Source organism: Podarcis gaigeae (genome assembly GCF_964106915.1).
Source record: "Podarcis gaigeae genome assembly, chromosome: 11".
NCBI classification, from domain to species: domain Eukaryota; kingdom Metazoa; phylum Chordata; class Lepidosauria; order Squamata; family Lacertidae; genus Podarcis; species Podarcis gaigeae.
The window spans coordinates 12,797,783-12,820,776 of NC_139687.1; the positions used below are offsets into that span (position 1 = coordinate 12,797,783).

General features: G+C 43.8%; 1 protein-coding gene across 3 annotated transcripts in view; it reads right to left on the reverse strand.

The window, feature by feature from the left end:
- Positions 1–22,994, reverse strand: part of ROR2 (receptor tyrosine kinase like orphan receptor 2) — a 157,985-nt gene that overhangs the window by 7,874 nt on the left and 127,117 nt on the right. For all 3 annotated transcript variants that reach the window (XM_083701948.1, XM_083701947.1, XM_083701949.1), the window contains 3 exons: positions 16,041–16,168; positions 4,505–4,819; positions 740–985 (listed from right to left, as the gene is read on the reverse strand). In XM_083701948.1, the coding sequence (XP_083558074.1) occupies positions 740–985; positions 4,505–4,819; positions 16,041–16,168 (689 nt within the window). The remainder of the gene's footprint in view (positions 1–739; positions 986–4,504; positions 4,820–16,040; positions 16,169–22,994) is intronic.

Consider the following 22,994-nt stretch of genomic DNA (forward strand, 5'->3'; position numbering starts at 1 on the left):
CCTCTGTCCCTTCCCCCACCTCCCAGAAAACCCCCCAAGAGCTGTGCTCCTTTTAAAGAGCTGCGTGGAGCGTGTGTGCGGCTCTTGGGGGCTTCTCCCTCCTCGGGGAAAAGCCTGCAAGCGCCGCACACACGCTCCACGCAGATTGTGAAAGGGAGCGCTGAGCAGAGCCTGGGATGCACACAGGCTCTGCTCAGCGCTCCCTTTAAAGAATATTTTTTCCCTTGCATTCCCCCTCTAAAAACTAGGTGCATCTTATGGTCAGGTGTGTCTTATGGAGCAAAAAATACGGTATCTACCTGCACTGGCATGCTTTCGAACTGCTAGGTTGGCAGAAGCTGGGACAGAGCAACGGGAGCTCACCCCACTGCGGGAATTCAAACTGCCAACCTTTTGATTGGCAATTCCAAGAGGCTCTGTGGTTTTGACCACAATGCCACCCACACCCTGTACATTATAAGTACAATCTACATAATCTTGACCAAGGACTCCTGGCAAACGTTCACCCAATAATAGGTAAGATCATTAGACAAACTGCAAACCTGAAAGATAAGTCTTGCTTTCCTCAAACCCAAGTACAGGCCATAAATTACATGCACTTAAATCCCCCTGGCTTCAATGTTGACAAACAAACAATGCATTAATACAAAATGGTGCAACGAAAAGGCCTTTGATTTGCTTTACAACTATTTTTTTTTCTACAAACACTCTAGAAGCAGGGAAGTAAAATAATACATACTACAAGAAGGTACTTCACACAGTTCCATGCGTACGTTTTTGTTTTGCGTAAAACACCAGGGACCTTCCATCTGGCTTCCAGGATTGCGACAGTATGCGTGTCCGCCTCCAAGCTCTGGAAACTCTGTGCTTGACAAGTGATGGGGATGAGGATGCTGAGATTCCCAATACTGGCAATGGTGGCCTGACTTTGTGACACTGATGGTGCCTCTATAATCTGCTCCAGAGCCATTGTAACACTGGTGATCTGCAAGAAGTAGTTTGGCAGATGATTAACACAAAGCAATCCTCTCCTTACAAAACAGTTTCCTATGTCTAGTAAATCTGCTGTTTTGCCGACCTCTATGTCAAGAAAAGGCAAACTCCCACTGTGGTGCAGTGCAGAAATGTATGCATCATCACTTCTTAGCAAACTCATCTGCTTCAACATGACTTAAGCCTCTTTTTTATAGAACAGCTTCACCTAAGATTAACTAACTGATCCAAAAGTGAAAGATGAGTGAAAAGGCTTACTCTTGCAATAACAAACAAGAATAACCCAATATGTATGACTTTCCCATCAGCTAGACTATGCTATATGAATAAATTAATATATGAAACGTGGACCACTTCTAAATGCCAGCTCCATCTCCTCGAAAGATTCCATCAACGGTGTCTCCAGAAAATTTACACATCACTTGGGAGACAGGCGAACCAATGCCAGTGTACTGGAAGAAGCAAAGATCGCCAGTGCCGAAGCAACAATTTTCAACGTCAGCTTCATTGGACTGGTTATGTTGTGTGGATGCCTGATTATTATCTTCCAAAGCTACTACTCTATTCTGAACTTAAAAATGGAAAGCGTAATGCTGGTGGTCAACAAAAGAGGTTTAAAGACTCTCAAGGCAAATCTTAAAAAATGGAGTATAAACATCAACAACTGGGAAACACTGGCCTGTGAGTGCTCCATTTGGAGAACGGCCTTTACCAAAGGTGTCATGGGCTTTGATGATCCTCAAACTCAGGACGAAAGGGAGAAAAGTGCTAAGAGGAAGGCACGTTTGGCAAACCCTCACCCTGATCAACTTCTGCCCTGAAACCTATGTCCCCACTGTAGAAGGCATAGCTGTCAATGTTTCCCTTTTTTTAAGGGGAATTCCCTTATTCCGAATAGGATTCCTCGCAAGAAAAGGGAAAAGTTGACAGCTATGGTAGAAGAATGTTTGGATCCAGAATTGGCCTCCACAGTCACTTACGGAGTGAGTTTAAACTGTGTTTCTGGAAGACAATCTTACTCGGCTATGAGTGATCACCAAAGAAGAAAAAGATGAATAAAGCAGCAATTCAGAAACCAAACAGGTCACGGCATGAAGGCCAACAAACCAATATCTGAACCACATAACTCCCACCAAAATTTGTATCCCATTTTTAAACTGCTGTTCCCCACCCCCTGCTTAGCCTCCTCTACTCCTTTTTAAAAATTCTTTTCCTTGTTCTTTCCCTGCAACTTTCTAATCGTCAGCCCTGTTCTTTATTTTTATCCTGTATCTGGTTTTGCTTCACTTCCATAAACACAACTGTACCAGTTTCATAATATTTATGTATCCCATTAAAAATTGCTCCAGTTGCCCAAGGTGATCTGTACTGGCCTGCTGCCTCAGGCGTGTCATTTTGTGGGTAGAGAATTTCCCTTTCCAGAGATGGCAGTGCTTCCCTTTTCCAGCAGACTTATTCCGCTGTGGATTCTTAACACCTCAAGCACTTCACAACAGCACAAAGGTTGTGCCATAGCTCTGTGTATACATTGCCTCTTACTGAAAACAATGAAGCTGGAAAAGGTTAGTATGCAGGAGGGCAGCCTTTTCTAACAGGGAGGTCTGGCAGTATCTCAGGTGCCTGGGGCAGGATCTGCATTCCTCTGGCAACAACCCTTTACATCATACAGAGAGAAGCTAGAGAAGAATGATTTGACATCTGCTGTTCCTCTTTCTCACCAGCGGACTTCACTCCCCCCTTCCAAGTACGCCCCAAGCAGCCGAGAAAGAGAGAACATGAAATTCAGCACATTGCTTTTGCTTTGCAGAGGAATGCACATTTAAAGCATTACAATGGAATGAAACAACCCTTGCTAATTTTGCAGGAGAGTTTTAGGATTTCTCTTGCAAAAACACTGCACTGAAATGCAGTTCTTCTCTTGTATTCCTCTATTGTTTTACAGTCGGTGTTAGATCTTTTCAGATCAGAACAGAAAGACAGGATGCCAAATCTAGGTATGTTTTATCATCAGGGGAAACTTCACCATCCATCTTGCCTCCTTTGCCCAATCCAATGCATTGCTTTTTGGATACCTAACTGCTTGCTCTCAAAGCCTAAGCAAAGCTTACTTGCTAATTTCGACCTGAAAAGCAAAAGAGGAGCAGCCAACATTAGCCTACCACCAGTAGCTGAAAGATCTTAAAAATGTAAAAATAGGAAAACTGTCCCATTAGAGCAAGTATGTCTGCCTGCACAATGGGACTTCCTTTCCCACCCTTCTCTGCCCTCACCAACATTTCCAGGCATTTGAGAATTCCCAGAACAAAATGGCGGATGGGGTGAGGATGGGAATCCAAGAGGGAAAGGAAAGCTCTTCTTGCAGAAGTCCTTGCAGTAACGGGACAACATGATTAGATGCAACCCATACTTTGTAGCACAGTAGTAAAATGTACTTGGCCCGGAAGTCTAAACAATGTCATGTATCTTGTGACACATTAAAGGTAGAGGGAGGAAGCGAGGGCCAAGGGCCACATAGCCTACTTTCACACAAGCTTCAGCCTAGTTTCAAGCCTCTTGCCAGCTTTTCTCTCTCTTTTTTGCCTCCCTTTTTCTATAATTTTTATTAAATTTCCTGTTTTACATTTTAGAATATTCATTTAAACAACCTTAAAATACCAGTGACTTGCCTTCTTCTCTTTCCATTGCTTTGATTATCTCAAGGTCATGCCGAGCCAGGAGAAATAAATTCCTGCGCTCAGCGATCTGCTCTCCATCTCTCTCTCACTTTCGTTTTTACCTTGTGTGTCTGAAATCTTTTTCGGAGGTTTTGTAACAAGCCTTTGCCTTATAGTAAAAGTGTTTCTTTTGGACCTTTGACTCTGCATGCTCTACTATTTATTTACTGCAAGACGCTGTCCATCAGGATCATCTAGTCCAACCCCCTGCAGTGCAGGAATATGCAGCTGTTCCTTACGGGGATCAAACCTGCAACCTTGGCATCATCAGCACCACATTCTAACCAACTGAGTTTCCCAGGCTCTAATGGGTAATTTAATATGTTAATTAACTTATTCATCCTTTTTAAACACAATGCTTAAATGTATAAACCCAATTATTTGATTTTGAGAGGTAAAGGTAAAGGGACCCCTGACCATTAGGTCCAGTCGTGGCCGACTCTGGGGTTGAGGTGCTCATCTTGCTTTATTGGCCGAGGGAGCCAATGACAGCTTCCGGGTCATGTGGCCAGTATGACTAAGCCGCTTCTGGTGAACCAGAGCAGCGGACAGAAACGCCATTTACCTTCCCTCCAGAGCGGTACCTATTTATCTACTTGCACTTTGACATGCTTTCAAACTGCTAGGTTGGCAGGAGCAGGGACCAAAGAACGAGAGCTCACCCCGTCACAGGGATTCGAACCACCAACCTTCTGATCAGCAAGTCCTAGGCTCTGTGGTTTAACCCACAGCCCCACCCACGTCCCTGTTGATTTTGATACATTTGCACAAAAGAAAAAGCAAGAAAGATAACTTACACCTGTTGAGCCGATCTACAGGTATTCCAATCCTTATGCAGTTGGCAGCCTCCAGGGTTTCTGGCAGTGGCAGGTCTTCACATTTGGGTGGCTGGAGTTGCATCAGAATGAGCGGATTAGATCTAGCAATGTTGTATTCCTGCCTACAGAGGTCATTCTCCAGAACTTCACACTCATCCCGACAGAGCTCCCTTGGTTTAGGTGTCCGAGCGCGCTCGTCGCAGAGAGGAAACACAAAGTGGCAGAAAGATGGGATGGCAAACTGAGAGCACTGATCTGATAAATGGGTAGATGTGCCAATCATGGTAAATGCAGCTGGAAAGAAAGGCAAGGCAAACATTAAGACTTAGTTCAGGCAAAAAATGAGACACAACACATTATGATTCATCTCCCACAACAAAAAACAACTTCAAAGCAGGCTACCAAATTAAAAGCATTAATAAAAGAACTGAGAACATACTATGCTAGATACATAGGCATCTCATGTGTATAACCAAAGTTGATATTTTGACAACGTCACATTCACAGAGTACAAGAGGACTCATCTGCGCTGCAAATTCCAGACTGATTTCTCTCTCAGATGCAGAATTTTCAAAAAAATCATAATTACGAATATTCCCAGAGTTCTTTGGTGCGAGAGGTGGTGGTCAAGGCAGTATAATCTGGTTCATGTCATTACACAGTCCTTTGCAATGTTTGAGTAAGTCTGATCGAACCTATATTGTGGTGTATATAATAGTGTATATAATATGATCATCCTGAATTTCACAATGGTAGCCGCTTGAAAAAGGACCCAACAACAGACCACCCACCTCTTTGGCAATTTTTCCTTTTCCCTATGTTTGGGAACCTCGGTTTCTGAGTGTCTTGGAAGCTGAATGTTTCGGAACCCAAATGCCGAAAACCCAGAAGTAATTGCTTCTGTTTTTGAATGCGCCTCAGAAGTCGAATGGCTTTCATGGCGTGTTTTTCCATTTTCTCAATGGAAATGGCCGACAGCGCCTTGGTTGTCAGACGTTTTGGAAGTCGAACAGTCTTCCAGAACAGATTACATTCAACAACTGAGGTTCCACTGTATCTGGTCAGCCATCTCTGCATTTTGAGGCATCTTCGTATCGTCTCCTTTTGCAGCCCCCTCTTTTCAACGGCAGGACAACCTGCCATGACCCATTGACGAGTGACCATCTGATGAGGCTCTCGATGGATCAGGATTGTGAAAGGAAAGCTTCACATTATCCTACTGGTTCCAAGCAGAGATGCTCAAACCTGTCTGGAAGTCGCACCCTGCATTCTGCCATCAAATCCCAGATGTGCTGGGGTTAGCGGTACTCACTGAGTGATGAGATAAAGCCCACAATGAGCATGATCAAAGACATGTTGTTCCACAGTATAGCCTCACATGTTTCACTGCTGAGCCCTGGCACAGGAAGCGAGTCCCATGACTAAGCCCTAGTGAGGTCTGCCTCAACTCATGCTTTGTTTTGTTTTTAAATCACTATGCTGGATCAATGTATAACATACATTTTTCCACTCCTGAAGCTGAAACACGTACAGCACAATTTGGAAGGAAAAAAACACTGGATGGAAATGTAACAATACATTTTTGGCTGATACACAAGCTAAGGAGAAAATAATATTGCAAAGTTCAGTTGCATTGTTCGTCATAGGTTGTATGTCAAGCATAGGCAAACTCCGGCCCTCCAGATGTTTTGGAACTACAATCCCCATCATCCCTAGCTAACAGGACCAGTGGTCAGGGATGATCTTCGATATTTAAAAGTTAGGGAAATAAAAGACGTATCACAGGTGTGATACATGAAACAAGTCCCATCTACATATAAGTAGATATCCACTTTCCCAAATGATCTATAGCTTTCAGCTCATGACAAATCTGTATGTCCTGCCAATGCAAATTGTGACAAGCAAGGAAATGACAGAATAATGAAATTACTTAGTGCCCCAAGAAATTGCCACCTTCCCTTCCTAATGCATAGGCTGTTCCTTCTCATTGGCACAGTTCACACTACATGTTCATCATAACATGTTCCTTTGTTTGGCCTTTTATTCAAAAGCTGTGCTCACACCATAACCATAAAGCACATTTGAAGCATATTCCATCCCTCAAAGAATTATGGGCACTGGAGTTTGTTAATGGTTGCTGGAAATGGTCACTCTGTGAGGGGAAAACTACAGTGCCCAGAATTCTTTGAGGGAAAGTGTGTGTTCTTAAGTTACAGCGTGTACATTGCCTAGGACTAGAAATGTTTGTTTCAAATACACTGTCGATTTTAAACTGGTTATCTTACACAAAGATCTTACACAAAAGCACATACAAGCATGTGTGTATACTTACTGAACACACACACAGAGGTGTTCACACACTATTACAAACACATCTCTGCCTGTGAAGGCTGCTCCCTGGCAGGCAGCTATGCTGCGGAGCAGGAAAAAGTCTTCTGCCCCACTCTCGAAATTGAACCAAATGGAAACTAACTCTCCCTTAAAAAGGTAAAGGGGCCCCTGACCATTAGATCCAGCTGTGACCGACTCTGGGGTTGCGGCACTCATCTCGCATTATTGGCCGAGGGAGCCAGTGTACAGCTTCCGAGTCATGACTAAGCCGCTTCTGGTGAACCAGAGCAGCGCACGGAAACATCATTTACCTTCCTGCTGGAGCGGTACCTATTTATCTACTTGCACTTTGATGTGCTTTTGAACTGCTAGGTTGGTAGGAGCAGGGACCGAGCAACGGGAGCTCACCCCATCGCAGGGATTCAAACTGCCAACCTTCTGATCGGCAAGTCCTAGGCTCTGTGGTTTAACCCACAGCGCCATCCGCGTCCCAACTCTCCCCTGGGTATTTTCATAAAATCATAGAATCATAGAGTTGGAAGGAACGCCAACAAGAGTCATCTAATCCAACCCCCTACAATGCAGGAATCTCAGCTAAAGCATCCATGACAGATGGCTATCCAACCTCTGTTTAAAAACCCCCAAGGAAGGAGAGTCCACCACCTCTTGTTGGAGTCTGTTCCATTGCAGAACAGCTCTTACTGTCAGAATGTTTTTCCAGATGTTTAGTCGGAATCTCCTTTCTTGTAACTTGAAGCTATTGGTTCGAGTCTTACCCTCCAGAGCAGGAGAAAACAAGCTTGCTCCCTCCTCGACATGTCAGCCCTCAAGATATTTGAAGATGGCTATCATATCTCCTCTTTTCCAGGCTGAACATACCCAGTTTCTTCAAGCACTCCTTGTAAGGCTTAGCTTCCAGACCCTCAATCATCTTGGTTGCCCTCCTCTGCACACGTTCCAGCTTGTCAACATCCTTCTTAAATTGCGGTGCCCAGAACTGGACACAGTATTCCAAGTGTAGTCTGACTAAGGCAGAATAGAGTGGTACTATTACAGTGGTACCTCTGGTTACGTTTTTCCGGGTTACAAACAGTATCAACCCGGAAGTGAGTGTTCCGAGCTCTTGGAGGCCTCGCCACTGGCCGGAGCCAAGCCCGGACATCCGCGGGGCCTGTGGAGGCTCTGCAACTGGGCTCCAGCCATGAGACCTCTCGGAGGCCTGCACAACTGCCTGGAGCCAGGCCCCGACATCCGCAGGATGCCCAGCAGGTTGCATCCCAGCCCCAAAGTTAGGTAAGGAACACTTACCTAATGAAGACCAAGAAAACAAAGGTGAGCCTGGGCTGAAAAGCCCTTTACCAACCCTTGCCCCACCCCCAGCCGTAGCAAGATGGGGGGCACCTAGCCAGGTAAGCCCACCTACCCTGTGGGAGGGCAGGGAGTGTAAAATTGGGGATTCTGCAAGGGATTTTGGGATTTGTTCATGTGTTGTCTGCCCTGTGCCTTTGTCTCTGCTTTGCTCCTTCGTTTGGGGGACTTCTGGGGGACTCTGCCCCCTGCCATTGTTTTGGGGATCATGTGGGGTTTGGGGTTCAGCTACTGGTTGACTGTAAGACTGCAGAAATGGATAAAAGCCCCACATTCAAACAATCATCAGTGCATGTAAAAGAATACTGTCTTATTTATTTTATAGTACAGCACATTGATTATTGCCTTCATTTTATGGATCAATGGTCTCGTTAGACAGTAAAATTTGTGTTAAATTGCTGTTTTAGGGGGTGTTTTCCATTGTCTGGAACGGATCAATCCACTTTTCCATTACTTTCAATGGGAAAGTGCGCTTCAGGTTAAGAACGGACTTCCGGAACCAATTAAGTACTTCACCTGAGGTGCCACTGTACTCCCCTTGATCTCTAGACACTAGACTTCTATTGATGCAGCAGCAACAACCTCTCTCTCTCTCTCTCTCTCTCTCTCTTGTAATTGATGGGCTTATAGTGAGTCTGTTTGGTCTACCTAGCAGCTCTCTTGTTAATCATCCTATTGTCTTATCCACATAGTGTTCCTACACTCTTAGAATAACCTTTGAACTCAGTGGCAAAGATAGTACTGATTAATTTTCTTGGTTGGGCAGAGATTTTTTCAAGAAGCTGAGTAACTGAACAGAGCAATTCCCAAGATGGCCAAACTGGAGTATCACACGGAGCTTGTAGTCAGAATTTTGGGCTAGGCCCTTTACAGCAGTCAGGACCAGGTTAAGTGAAAAGTGTGAGTGTACCAGAAGAAAACTGATATTTGCTAATGACTTTGGTAAGCTGCACTAAAGATTATAATGAATTACCAAACGACTTCAAACAATGGCAAAGCATCCTTGAACAAGCCGGCCTTTAAAAAGAATGCAGATAAGAAGAAGGCCAAGATAAGTAAAGATCATGGGCACACTACAAAAGGAATACTTGGAAGGGAACATAAAATAGTTGAGGAATTTTCATATTTGGGATAACTGCTGCCAGAGAATTTCCCTCTTTAGCAACCCTGAATCAAATTTGCTTGCTTGCTTGCTTCTATTCCTTTGCCGCTTTTTATTCAAATAAATCCCAAAGTGGCTTACATAAAAATAACATAATGGAACATCGCGAATACAGCATAAATTGTATAGAATACTTAAGAAATCATCAGTAAAACAATCCCAAATACTGTAAAACAATTTCCATCTATGTAACCCTATTAACAAAACAACTAAAAAATAAGCTTAACATCACAGTTACACCAAAAATCATATTATAGGACTCACAAAGTACAACAGCATTCATATCTATAAAACAATATTAATGACATTAACAAAATAGCAACAAAAGAAACAAACACAAATGGTTTCACATCAGGAATCAACAGAAGGAAACTCAGTCAATAAAAGCATTGAGACTTAACTGCCTACATGTGGGAGGTCTCGAGTCATACCTGAACACACCTATTTCTCCATGTGATCACATATGCAAATGTGAGTTTACAATGCAGTCAGCAAGCAATTTCTGAAAGTGCAACCACAATTTAGTCACCTGCTACAATCGCGTATCCGTATACTGCTCGTCAGTTTACATTTTACAGTTCTCTACGCCTCCAGGACTGAGGACAAGTTTACTAAAAAAAAACCTAAAGCTGGTTAAAGGGAAAAGGTTTGTACACTTGCTTGGCAGGGGGTTGGACTCGATGGCCCTTGGGGTCTCTTCCAAGTCTATGATTCTATGATTCTATAATCTATAGAAGTTGCCAGCTGCTAAGTAAGAACCGCAGTACCTCAAGGACCGCCTCTTTCCATATGAACCTACCCAGTCCCTGAGATCATCTTCTGAGGCCCTCCTTCATGTGCCTCCTCCTCGAGAGGTCTGGAGGGCGGCAACACAAAAACAGGGCCTTCTCTGCAGTGGCTCCCCATCTGTGGAATGCTCTCCCCAGGGAAGTTCACCTGGCGCCTTCATTACACACCTTTAGGCACTAGGCAAAAACGTTCCTCTTTAACCAGGCCTTTGGCTGATCCGATTTACATCCTATGCCCTTTTAACATGTGTTTTTCAGGAAGGGGGGGCTATTGAGTTGTTGTTTTGATTTTTATTATGTATTTTGTGGTTTTATATTTTGATTTTATTCTGTGAGCCACCCTAAGACCCCCAGGTATAGGGTGGTATAATAATAATAATAGTAATATTTTGTGCAGTGGAAATGGAAGATGTCTAGAGAGCTAAACAGATGGGGCATATGAATGAGAAACGTTACAGAGATAATCCCATGCAGTTATTTCTATAATCTTCTGGACAGTGCAGTCATAGCTGTGTCAGCTGTACAAGGAAAAGCACCAGAGAATGAACCAGCTGTGGTGGGTACGATGGGAGGTTGGTCTCCAACAGGCTCCAGTGTCTTGGGTAGAGAGAGGCTGGATGCTTGAAAGGAGCATATCACAACTGAGACTCAGAGCTCTCCTTGTAGAAAAATGCACAGTGCTATTCTTTGGCCAGGAATAACTCCGTGCACCATGTTACAAGTCAGAAAATTAGATCCAGTGGTTCAGAAGGTTCACGGTTCAATACAAACTAGTTCTCTCATGTTTTGTATCTCCTGTAAGAGGTGCCCGGATATGGAATCTCCTTGCTCATTACTGGCTGATGTCTGAACTTGTTTGCAAAACATCTGGATCTGTATATGCATTGGGCAGATTAAGCAAGATAACACCCACGTTTTGTATATTTTTGCCATCAATTGCCTAGCAAATAATTCTTTTTATTAGATGACAAAACAAAGTACAGGCATTGAAGCGGAATATAGCACTTCCGTGGAAATTGGGTGCATGAAGATGGTGTTTTAGCAATATATGGCAACGCACACAAGTCCTTTCTAGTACTGCAAAGCAGCTTATTCCAATACTGACTTCCCTAAACACCGATAATAGATTTGCCCATGGCTCCTTTTAGAAGTACAGTGGTGCCCCGCAAGACGAATGCCTCGCAAGACGGAAAAACCCGCTAGACGAAAGGGTTTTTCGTTTTGGAGGTGCTTCGCAAGACGAATTTCCCTATGGGCTTGCTTCGCAAGACGAAAATGTCTTGCGAGTTTTTCCGACTTTTTTCCCCTCCCCCCCTTTTTCTAAGCCGCTTATCCGCTAAGCCGCTAAAAGCCGCTAATAGCGCTAAGCCGCTAATGGGCTTGCTTCGCAAGACGAAAAAGCTGCTAGACGAAGAGACTCGCGGAACGGATTCTTTTCGTCTTGCGAGGCACCACTGTAGAGGAACCCATGGGAGTTTTCTTCAGTGCCAAAAGCAGTAATAAGAGGTGTATTGCACAGATAAAATATACGAGTCAGCTGGGCTGAAAGCAGCCATGCCACACGGCCTCAGGGGGATGGGGCATTATTATTATTATTATTATTATTATTATTATTATTATTATTATTCTGAACTGCAGAAGGACACAGGAAGTTTAAAGACAGAAAAAAGACAAAAGCACAGCCTGTATCTCCTCTTTCTTTCTTTCTTTCTTTCTTTCTTTCTTTCTTTGCAAAAAAAGAGATATTTCAGAAATGAAGAGTTTTACTACCACAGGGCTTGAAGCAGTCTTTTAAAATTAATTTTCCTGTTTGGACTGCAGATGTCACTATTTTCCATTCCCATAGCCACATGCTTCAGTGGCTTAAAGTGAAAACTAATGTAACAGTTACAAGTGTACACTTCCTTTTCTTTTTTCCTTTTTTAAAAAAGAATTGCCAGAAAACTGATTTTTCCTAGAACAAAAATATCTTTGTTCTAGTTCCCCCATTCTAAGATTTGCCACCTTCAGTTTGATTCTCATGCTTTTACATTGAACAGACTTTACACTGAACATCGACCCAAAATATCTGGCACAACGATAGGAGGGAACTTCTATACTTTAAAAACAATGCATAATAAAGAACTGTCTCAATATTACAAGTGTCCCAAATGTGCACACTTTCAGGATCCCATGCCTTCAAAAGTGTTTTCCAAGGAGGCAAGGGGACCATCAGGTAATAAAGTAAAAGTTAAAGGACCCCGGATGGTTAAGTCCAGTCAAAGGCGACTATGTGGTTGTGGCGCTCATCTCGCTTTCAGGCCAAGGGAGCCGGCATTTGTCCACAGACAGCTTTTCTGTGTCATGCGGTCAGTAGGACTAAACTGCTTTTGGCACAATGGGGACACCATGACAGAAACCAGAGCACACGGAAACACTGTTTACCTTCCCACCGCAGCAGTACCCATGTATCTACTTGCACTGACATGCTTTTGAACTGCTAGGTTGGCAGGAGCTGGGACAGAGCAACAGGACCGCACCCCCTCACAGGGATTCGAACCACCAAACTTCTGATTGGCAAGCCCAAGAGGCTCAGTGGTTTAGTCCACAGCGCCATCTGTGTCCTGAACAAACAAGCACACCATTACTGATAGGTCCACCCACCATTGTGAGGCTCAAAGCAATGGAGATGATGCCTCCCCAGCTATTGCCATTGGCTGTGGGTTTCTTGTGATGTCACAAAAGCACTTGGCAACTGAGTGGATATACAGGCAGGCCAAGGGGAAAGCCCTTTTCTATTTCCAGCAGGACACACCTGGCAATGGATGTGACATTCAGCACTGCCCAGGTTTCTTCCACTTGGAGGAGGCAAACTGGTGAATGGAAGGAGGCAATCCTCTGGCAGTGGGATGCTAGGGAGCAACAATAAGGCAGGTTTGCTTTCTTGAAGGCTGCTGGTATCTGTGGTTGGAAGCTGGCGGGTGTCTCATGATGGACCTAACAGTAGCTTCTGGCACAATAGGACACCGTGACGGAAACCAGAGTGCACGAAAACACTGTTTCCCTTCCCACTGCAGAGGTACCTATTTATCTACTCACACTGGTGTGCTTTTGAACTGCTAGGTTGGCAGGAGCTGGGACAGAGCAATGGGAGCTCACTTCGTCATGGGGATTCAAACCATCGACCTTTCAATTGGCAAGCCCAAGAGACTCAGTGGTTTAGACCATAGTGTCACCCACGTCCCATCAGGGTATGCAGCTGGAGTGCTCATTCTAGTTTTCCCTGGCTTAACTCCCGGTTTGCCTCTTCACTGTGGAAGCTACGATGGCAAGACCCGAGGAGAAAGCCAGAAAGCCTTGGTTATTTCTGCAGTTCATTTATAGACACATCTAAGCAGCCCATTTGGATTACTGTGTGCATCTCCTGCGTTCAAGTTTGCTCATGCCTTTTCGCAGAGCACAGCTGTTCTTGTTTCTACATGTGGAGGAGCACGGTTCTCTGGATTATGGCTTATTACAAGCCCCGATAACTAGGCGCACTGAATCACTGGACCCTTTGTATGTAACTGCAGAGTTGTCTGAAAAATCACTGGTGTACAACAGGAGCCTGAGCCTTTGCTGTGAAAACCTATTAAATAAAAGCAAATATACACCCTACGTAAAACTCTGAATAGGAGCACAGAAGTACAGGAGCTGACTGGCACTTCCTCTCCCGGGTTTCAGACAGAAGATTTTTCCAGCTCTAGCTTGGGATGCTGGGAATTGGACCTGGAACTCGGTACATGCCAAACATGAGTTCTATCACAGAGTCCCAGGCAGCCTTCCCCAACCTATCGCCCTCCAGATGTTTTAGATTCTACTTTCATCAGACTCAGCCACGTGGTCAGAGAAGATGGAAGTTTTGAGTTTTGAGTCCCAAACATCTGGTGGACATAAGGCTGGGGAAGGTGCTTTCTGGAAGAGATCCACCATAGGAAGCATTTATTTTTTGCAGTAGACTACAGAGGGTATATACAAATAGTTAAAAACAAAACAAAAGGTTGCATAGTGAGACCCAGTAATGACAGGTATTTGATTCCAGTTACTACTCAGGTATGTAACTGCTTTGCAAGAGCATTGATTTAGCCGCAGGGAGGTTAAATAACATTGTATTATTATTATTAATTATTAGGTAAAGGTAAAGGACCACTGGATGGCTAAGTCCAGTCAAAGGCGACTATGGAGTGCAGCATTCATCTTGCTTTCAGGCTGATTGCCAAAGACTAGGACTAGCCGCCTGAGAAACAGTTTCTATCCAAATGCGATTTTGGTTTCAAACGCAGTGTAAGGTAATCCCTATGGGAGTATATTGTATTTAATTATGGGGTATCAGAGTTTTTAGGGGGTTAACCAGGCTGGGATAGGTGGGATAGCAAGCTTGTTGGTTTTTGAATGTCTGATGTAGATTTTTTCAATTTTGTTGTTCTGTATGGGACAATGACAATAAAGATTATCGTATCATAATTGATGCTTTTGAATTATGGTGCTGGAGGAGACTCTTGAGAGTCCCATGGCCTGTAAGAAGATCAAACCTATCCATTCTGAAGGAAATCAGCCCTGAGTGCTCACTGGAAGGACAGATCCTGAAGCTGAGGCTCCAATACTTTGGCCACCTCATGAGAAGAGAAGACTCCCTGGAAATGACCCTGATGTTGGGAAAGATTGAGGGCACAAGAAGAGGAGGACGAGATGGTTGGACAGTGTTCTCGAAGCTACCAACATGAGTTTGACCAAACTGTGGGAGGAAGTGGAAGACAGGAGTGCCTGGCGTGCTCTGGTCCATGGGGTCACAAAGAGTTGGACACGATTAAACAACAATGAAACAGTACTAAACTGTGATCTGCCATGGCTACCCTACCATGCTACTTGGCTACTCAAAATACAAAAGTGCCACCACTGCCCACCACTAAGAGACATCCAGGAGCCCTGCAGGGCATAATGGGGGTCAAAAATCACTGGGCAGAGGCCTTGTGGTTGGTTTGTTTTTGGAGGGGTGAGATCCTCCACAGTACCATGGTTTGTTGTTGTTGTTTAGTCATTTAGTCGTGTCCGACTCTTCGTGACCCCATGGACCTGAGCACACCAGGCACTCCTGGCTTCCACTGCCTCCCACAGTTTGGTCAAACTCACGTTGGTAGGTTCGAGAACACTGTCCAACCATCTCGCTCTCTGTCGTCCCCTTCTTGCTAAAGTCTGGCACCAGCCTTGCCACGGAATAACACAATGTGAGCAGAAAAGAAACCTCATGAAATTCATCAGTCTCCCCCTGCAACACGCAAGACATCGTTCCACCTCAAGAGTTAATCCAGATACTCCAAATCCCTGTGCCCTATAAGAAGCGAATAAGACCATGTTCATCAAGGTGCCATAATATGAGATAGCATCCAATTATTCATGCAGGTCAGCAAAGGTGTCTGCTTTAGGGAAAGTATCCTATTCTTCACCTGGGATCACTGCCTCCCAACATAAACAAACAGTTTAACCCTGGGGGGGAAATCACTCCGGTTTTTCCAAAAGAGGTTTCTTTTTTGTGTGGACAGCTCTACATTCAGGTTAGAGTTGTACTCTTGTTGCCCCGAAGCAGGAACTAAAGTGAAGGGAGGAAACACTTCCCCAGACATATATTAAAGCCCTGAGAGCGATTCCTTGCACTTCAAACTCCACCTTAGGAGGACTGCAAAAGCTACTGCATAATAGGGAAAACACATTGCAGCAATTCATTCTATGATGCAGGCTGTAAAAAGCTGTACCCAGTTTCATTTCCATTCATTACAGTGTTAAAATTGGATTTCAGGCTTTTGCCTGAAATACAATGTTTTCGGACAAGGATAGAGGCGTGCAGGCTTACCAGTGATTCGGTTCTCGATTTCCCCTTGCATCTGGAGGGAATCCACATAAATGGTCCTATTTCCGATGATGCGAGCACAAGCAATTCCCCTGTAAGGCTGGCAAAACCCATCTTCATGGTAATCTTCCCTGCAAAAGACAAATTGGGGAGCCTGTAAGTACATCTGCAGATGTCTGCCTGTCCCTGATGAATTTTAAAGAAATATGTCCTTCAACAGCAGCAGAGAAATGTTAAATCTGACATTTTACATTCCTCCAGATACTGGTCTCTCGCCTCAAGTTTTCACCAGACAATGTTTCTGGAAACAAGAAGGGCATCAATGAACATATTAATTCAAGGAAGGAAAGGGGGGGACCTTTTAAAAGTGAAAACAAGAATTATCTTAGAAATCCTATGCTAATGATAATGGGATGTGGCAGGTTATTCTATTAAAAGGCTGTCCAACTGAGACCACAATGTGTATCATGTTACACCTCATAATACATTGCTGGCATTTAATGGCATGTGATGCAATTAGGCAAGCAGTTGTTTCTTTTCTCCTGCCTCCTCCTGCAATTCTTCATTTCCTGCAAGTGAATAGCAAAAGAGGCCTTGCCAAGATTTAATTAAAATATGGCATAATTCTGAACTATGGCTTAGATAAACAGAATGAAATCAGGGCTTAAACGTCCTTCTCTCCCACCCACCCCTATAGATTTAATGCCAAATTCTTTTTTCTTCTTCTATAGAACCTAATGCATATGTTGAATTACTGTCTGGGCTGCTAAAAATCTGCTTAATGTATCCAGCTTAAATGGAGTTGCTCCAGAGTACCATTGCTAGGGAAAAAAGCCATTCATTTTAATGCTAGGGATGGCGGGTTACTAAGACTTTGAAAGTTAATAATAATAATAATAATAATAATAATAATAATAATAATATTTACACCCCACCCATTTGGCTGGGTTTCCCCAACCACTCTGGGTAGCTCCCAACAGAATATTAAAAACACAATAAAACATCAAACATTAAAAACTTCCCTAAACAGGGCTGCCTTCAGATGTCTTCTGAAAGTCAGATAGTTGTTTATTTCTTTGACATCTGATTGGGGGAGGGCATTCCACAGGGTGGGTGTCACCACTGAGAAGGCCCTCTGCCTGGTTCCCTGCAGCTTCACTCCTTTGGCCCTCCAGATGTTTTGGACCACAATTCCCATCATCCCTGACCACTGGTCCTATTAGCTAGAGATCATGGGAGTTGTAGGTCAAAACATCTGGAGGGCTGCAGGTTGAGGGTGCCTGATTTGGTCACTACTGCATTTCCCCTGCTATTTTAGTCAGCAATTGCTTGGCTAAGCCAGATGGAAAGCCTCCTATTCTTAAGCCAGAGCATCAACATTTGTCCTTCTCACCAAAGAGATGCAGCCCAGGAGAGATAGTATGAAGACTTTCAGATTCCTGCACCGACTTGATTTCTTAAAATGAATGTGTTAACTTTGCAGAGAAGGTCAAAGATGGGCTACAATAAATGTACAGTTTGTTGTGGCAATTAGGCAGCTGCATTGTTGTAATTATTGCTGCAATTATGGCCAAGAACAGCACAATGGTATTTGCAAGCTTTAGGTCAGCCAAGTTCATAGAACATAGGAACTAAATGGATGTAGGAAATGTTGAGCACAGACATCTATAATTTAATATAATGTATTTATGTAGGATGGAATATTTTTTTGAAAACGAAGCCCTTTCTGTACACGTGGAGTTATTGTTTCCCAACAAAACTTCAGCAGAAGCACCAATTAGGGCAATTTCTTCTCCCCTGACTGGTATTCAATACACTTTACAATAACTAAAGTCATCACAGAGTGTGGCACTAAACAGAAAGGGGAACCGATGTAACAAAACAGGAACAGCCTCATTCCCAGTTCACAAAGAGTTCATGTACTTTTCACTTAACCACACGGTAGTGACTCAGTTTCAAACCAGAGATTGCCAATTTGACTGAGGTTAAACATGAAATGAAATCTAGACCTTTCACATCTTCAGAGCCAAAACATGGCTTAAGGGGCCACCTAGAAGATCATTTTAATTTTGTCTTGGTAATGACAAGAATTCAAATGAGTGCTTTGTGTTCAGTAAATCTACATGATGCCGCTGGGAGAGATCATCAGGGGGTTTGGGCTGGGTGTTCATCAGTAGGTGAATGATACCCAGCTCTACCTCTCTTTTAAATCAGAACCAGTGAAGGCGGTGAAGGTCCTGTGTGAGTGTCTGGAGGCAGTTGGAGGATGGATGGCGGCAAACAGATTGAGGCTGAATCCTGACAAGACAGAAGTACTCTTTTTGGGGGACAGGGGGAGGGCGGGTGTGGGGGGACTCCCTGGTCCTGAATGGGGTAACTGTGCCCCCTGAAGGACCAGATGTGCAGCCTGGGAATCATTTTGGACTCACAGCTGTCCATGGAGGCAGAGGTTAATTCTGTGTCCAGGGCAGCTCCATCTGGTATGCAGTCCAATCTGCCATTGGACTGGACTGCCTCACCAGAGTGGTACATGCTCTAGTTATCTCCCACTTGGACTACTGCAATGCACTCTATGTGGGGCTACCTTTGAAGGTGACCCAGAAACTACAACTAATCCAGAATGTGGCAGCTAGATGGTGACTGGGAGTGTTTTAGACCACAGCGCCACCAGCGTCCCATGTGGACAGAATGGCTCAATGGGGCTGGAACAGCCATTTCCAATCTAGCACCCTCCAGCTAATTGAGAGTACAGCTCCCATCAGCCCCAGCCAGCGTGACCAAGCGGTAGGGATGATGGGAGCAGGTAGTCCAACAGCATCTGCAGGACACCAGTTTGGGGAAGGCAGGGCTTGAGTAAAGCTGAAATGTCTCCAATGTACATGTAGATACCACCTTTCCTTCACGGAAGTTTAGGATTTTGCTCTTGAGATCCAGAGGTCCGGGGCATTAATCTTATCCTCTTAATTTAAAGGAAGAACAGAATACAATTACCCAGAAATACACCTCTAAAGGAATTACCAAAAAGGATGCTATCAGTGCCTTTTAGCCTGAAATATGTTTCTTCTCAGCCTGATATATGTTCTGAACCCAGCCAAAGAGAGTCATTTGAAAGTCAAAACTGAGGCTAATTCAAGCTTTACATTCATGTTACAGGATATGGGAAGTCCATTTGTGAAACTACCCTTATCAGTAACTGCAGCAGCACAGACCAACTTAAAATAGTCACTGTGGGGGGCGCTTCACACATTATATCATTTTGTAAGTATAAACTTAATGTACTCCCAGGACCACTTCAGCATGCATGCTTGAAAGCTTCCCTGTAAATAGCTGTCTATGGAAAGCTAACAGGCAGAGTTCAAACCTGAACTTCTCCCTAAAGTGCTAGCTTTCTACAAGAAAGATCTGGGGTTCTCTTTTTAAACATGGAATAGCAATCAAGCATGTAATCACCAGCCCCCTTCACACGGTATTAGAAACTGAGATGTGAACACAAGGAGCTAAATGGCACCTTAAACCGAGGTTATGGGTGCAACAACGGACAGTCAAGGTGTGCATTCTTATAACGAGAATACAAAGCTGAAAATGAATGAACTGCAGCTAAAATATTATGTTCATTTTTCACATGGTCTAGTCCTTCTCCTGCCCACCCCCCTAATATTCTTCAGCGGGTCTCTCCTTTCCCTCCACACTGCATTGTTAATCTGAAATCTTAGGCGCCGTACTGCAGCCAGAGCTCAGAAACTGCTCACACTAATAAAATTCCCTGTTGCGAAATGTGCCTAGAACAATGGGAGTTCCGAATACTGCAGGGTACGAAGGATTCTGGTTTGGGGGCTAACCATGGTTTGCCCAGTTTGAACACTGTTGCTAAGCACAGTAAGTAAATGAAGTAAAAACTGGACGCTCGAGATATTTGAGTGTGTAAGGGGAGCAAGAAGAAGCAAACAAGCCAAACACCTGTTCCTGGAGATCCAGTATGATTTGCCTGCAGACCAGGTCAATAATCTAGATTTTTTTTACCCTCCATTACCAAAGCTTTCTGCTATGTAAAACAGGATATAAAAGTAAAGCTTAAAAATATGTATGTTTCCTTAACCCAAGAAAAGTCATATGGATGCATCCAACAAACTTGTCCACTTAGCACAAGGACTTCTGCTTGTACAATGCATCTTCTTCTTCCCATGCCCTCATCCATGTATAATGTACACTCCTTAAGAGATTTGGTATAGAAGTATAGGGGGGGGGGGGAATCTGTGCTGGCAGTTTTCCCAACCCTCTGGAGCAGATCAGGCATGGGGGCAATGGGAAAGGAAGTCCCACTGGCCAGGCGGAAGATGATGTTATTGGATATAAATCATACAAGCAATACTCAACAACAAAAAGGCAGCAGTTAGTTCAAAAGGTGCGTCTTTTGGGCAATTATATTTGAAATATGGCACCTATTAAAGAAAAATTAAATTTTATCTTCCAGAGGACTCCTGGCACAAAAACAATAATAAGTTTTGTGGCGCCTTAAATTTATTATGGCAAAGCTTTGAGAACTACAGGCCACTTCATCAGATGAATGAAGCATTATCCTGGATTACATGCCTGGGGGAGGTTAGATGAAAACAAAATGCAGAAAGTACAGAGACAGTGCTAATTACATAATTAGCAGTAGTCATTCGCCTTTTTTGTATGGATAGCATATATCCTGGTGTCGGTCAGTTACAGCAGTGAAATTGCTGTCCTCGTGAGTAGGCAAAAACACAGAGAGCGATGGTCCTTAATATCAACAGCACCTATCCCTAAGCCATCGTTCAACAGCACCATTACTCAATTCATTAGAACCAATAAATGCATTTAGGAAAGGCGATGCCTAATTAATGAATTAGTGACTAATGAATAAAATGTGCTGCTGATTTTTTAAGTGACCCTGAGGTTTTGTTTCACTCATTAACGAAAACTCAAATCTGTACACTTCACGTCAAAGCAATATTTGAAGATTTACTAGAGATAATTTCCTCTGTGCCATTAGATTCATGGGTTAGTGAAATTAGGCTTGTAGTATACTAACACCACCCAGACAAAGGCTTGAAAGATACCTGTAGAACAAAGGAGCCTTTCTTTACAACTCAAACAAGCTAAATGCAAGAATAAATGCAGGCAGAACTCGGTGCATGTTAACTGCCTAAGATATCTATTATACACAGGCTGTCATGTGATTGAGCCGGAGGGCATATAAACATAATAACTATATTGTCTTCAGTAGCAAGAGAATAGGTAGGCACATAACCTAATCTACATTGAGAACATAAAATCATGCTATAAAGAAGGCTTACTTTACTCAGAACTGAAGTACGACAGATGCTGGTATATATTATGTGTAATATAAGTAACTGGTGCTTCTCTGCAGGGATTTTTCTCTTCTTTTATGTCTATTCCTTATCACTGCAGGCAGATAAAAGCTGCTCTTGTTCTTCATCTCTCGTCTGCCTTCTTAGGGGCCCCCAGTTTGGACAAACTCTATGGAGAAACATTGTTGCAGCATCTCTTCCTAACCCCCTTTCTGCCCCAAGCACCTTGCAATGAAAGCAGGCTGCTTCTTGCTGCCTACACCCCAAAATCACACCTAATATTATTTGAATCTACTGCTCTTGCCTGATAGTACGCAGGTTGCAGGAACAACCAATGCCAGAGAGAACAAGGAAGGCAAATCGTGTGGATTTCACCTCAGTTCTGGAAAGAACAAGTCTCCTGAAACAGTCGTGAGTGGGCTGTAGTGGTGTCAGTCATTTTTTGGACTGAATGGAACAGGAAAAATTGGAAAAGGGGTTCTCTAGCCTAGTGGCAGTGAACCTTTTAGAAATCAGGTGCCCAAATCGCAAACAAAACCCACTTATTGATCGCAAAGTGCCAACACTGCAATTTAATATTGGGTAATAATGATTGTCTGCATGTGCACATACAAATAAATATAATGTAAGGAAATGGGGTGAGATTAACCAGAGTTATTGATCTTTTCTTGGGAGGAGTGCCCTGAGTTCTTCTGCCTTCTTTGGGGGGGGGGCATTGTCTGGAGTTGTTGAGATATTTTTTTGAGGGGGGATTGCAAAGAGGTGTTGACATAATATTGGGGGGGGGGTGTTGCTGATAAATACTAACATACTTCAGCACGCAATGCTGAGGAAAAAAAATACAAAGCTCGCAGGAACCAACAAATTAACAAAAAGCCCTTGACTCAGCCAAAAAACACACTCATTACCGCCGCTTTCTATCTCCTGCTTGCGGCACCAACCAATTACACCAAACATGGCGGGGGGGGAGTGGAATGGCCAGAAATCAGCTGCTTGGCGGGCGCGCAACTGCACCCGACGCTGCTGTGGCCAGTGCATGCTCTACAGAGCGATTCCTCTTTGGAAAAACCCCAGGAATGGCACTGCAGGGGCGATGCCCACGTGCCCACAGAGAGGGCTCTGAGTGCCCACTCTGGCACGTGTGCCATAGGTTCGCCACCACTGCTCTAGTCAGACATGATGCAAAGTACATAGAAGACTTGAAGTGCAGGGCAGTGGCACACCTTTGCAAACGCTCCCCCCCCCTTTACGCTCAGCCAGCGTGGTTGGGGGTTAGGGATGATGGGGATTATAGTCGAACAACATCTGGACACCCAAGTTTGGGGAAAGCTGCTTTAGAACATAGAAGCTGGCCACACATTAACCTGCATTAAAGCTGCTATATCTTGAAGAAAAGCCATTGCTATCTGAAATTTAGTTCACTTAAACCTTGCCTCTGTTGCGCTTCTCCTTTAGTTTGGTGTTTCTTTCTTTGCAGGCCTCTCAATCTGCAGTGGCCAAGTTGCCAATTGTGGACTGATACTGCTTTTGCAAAATTCTAGATGCAGGTAGGCAGCCATGTTGGTCTGACACAGTCAAAATAAATAAAAAAATTGTCCAGTAGCACCTTAAAGGTAAAGGG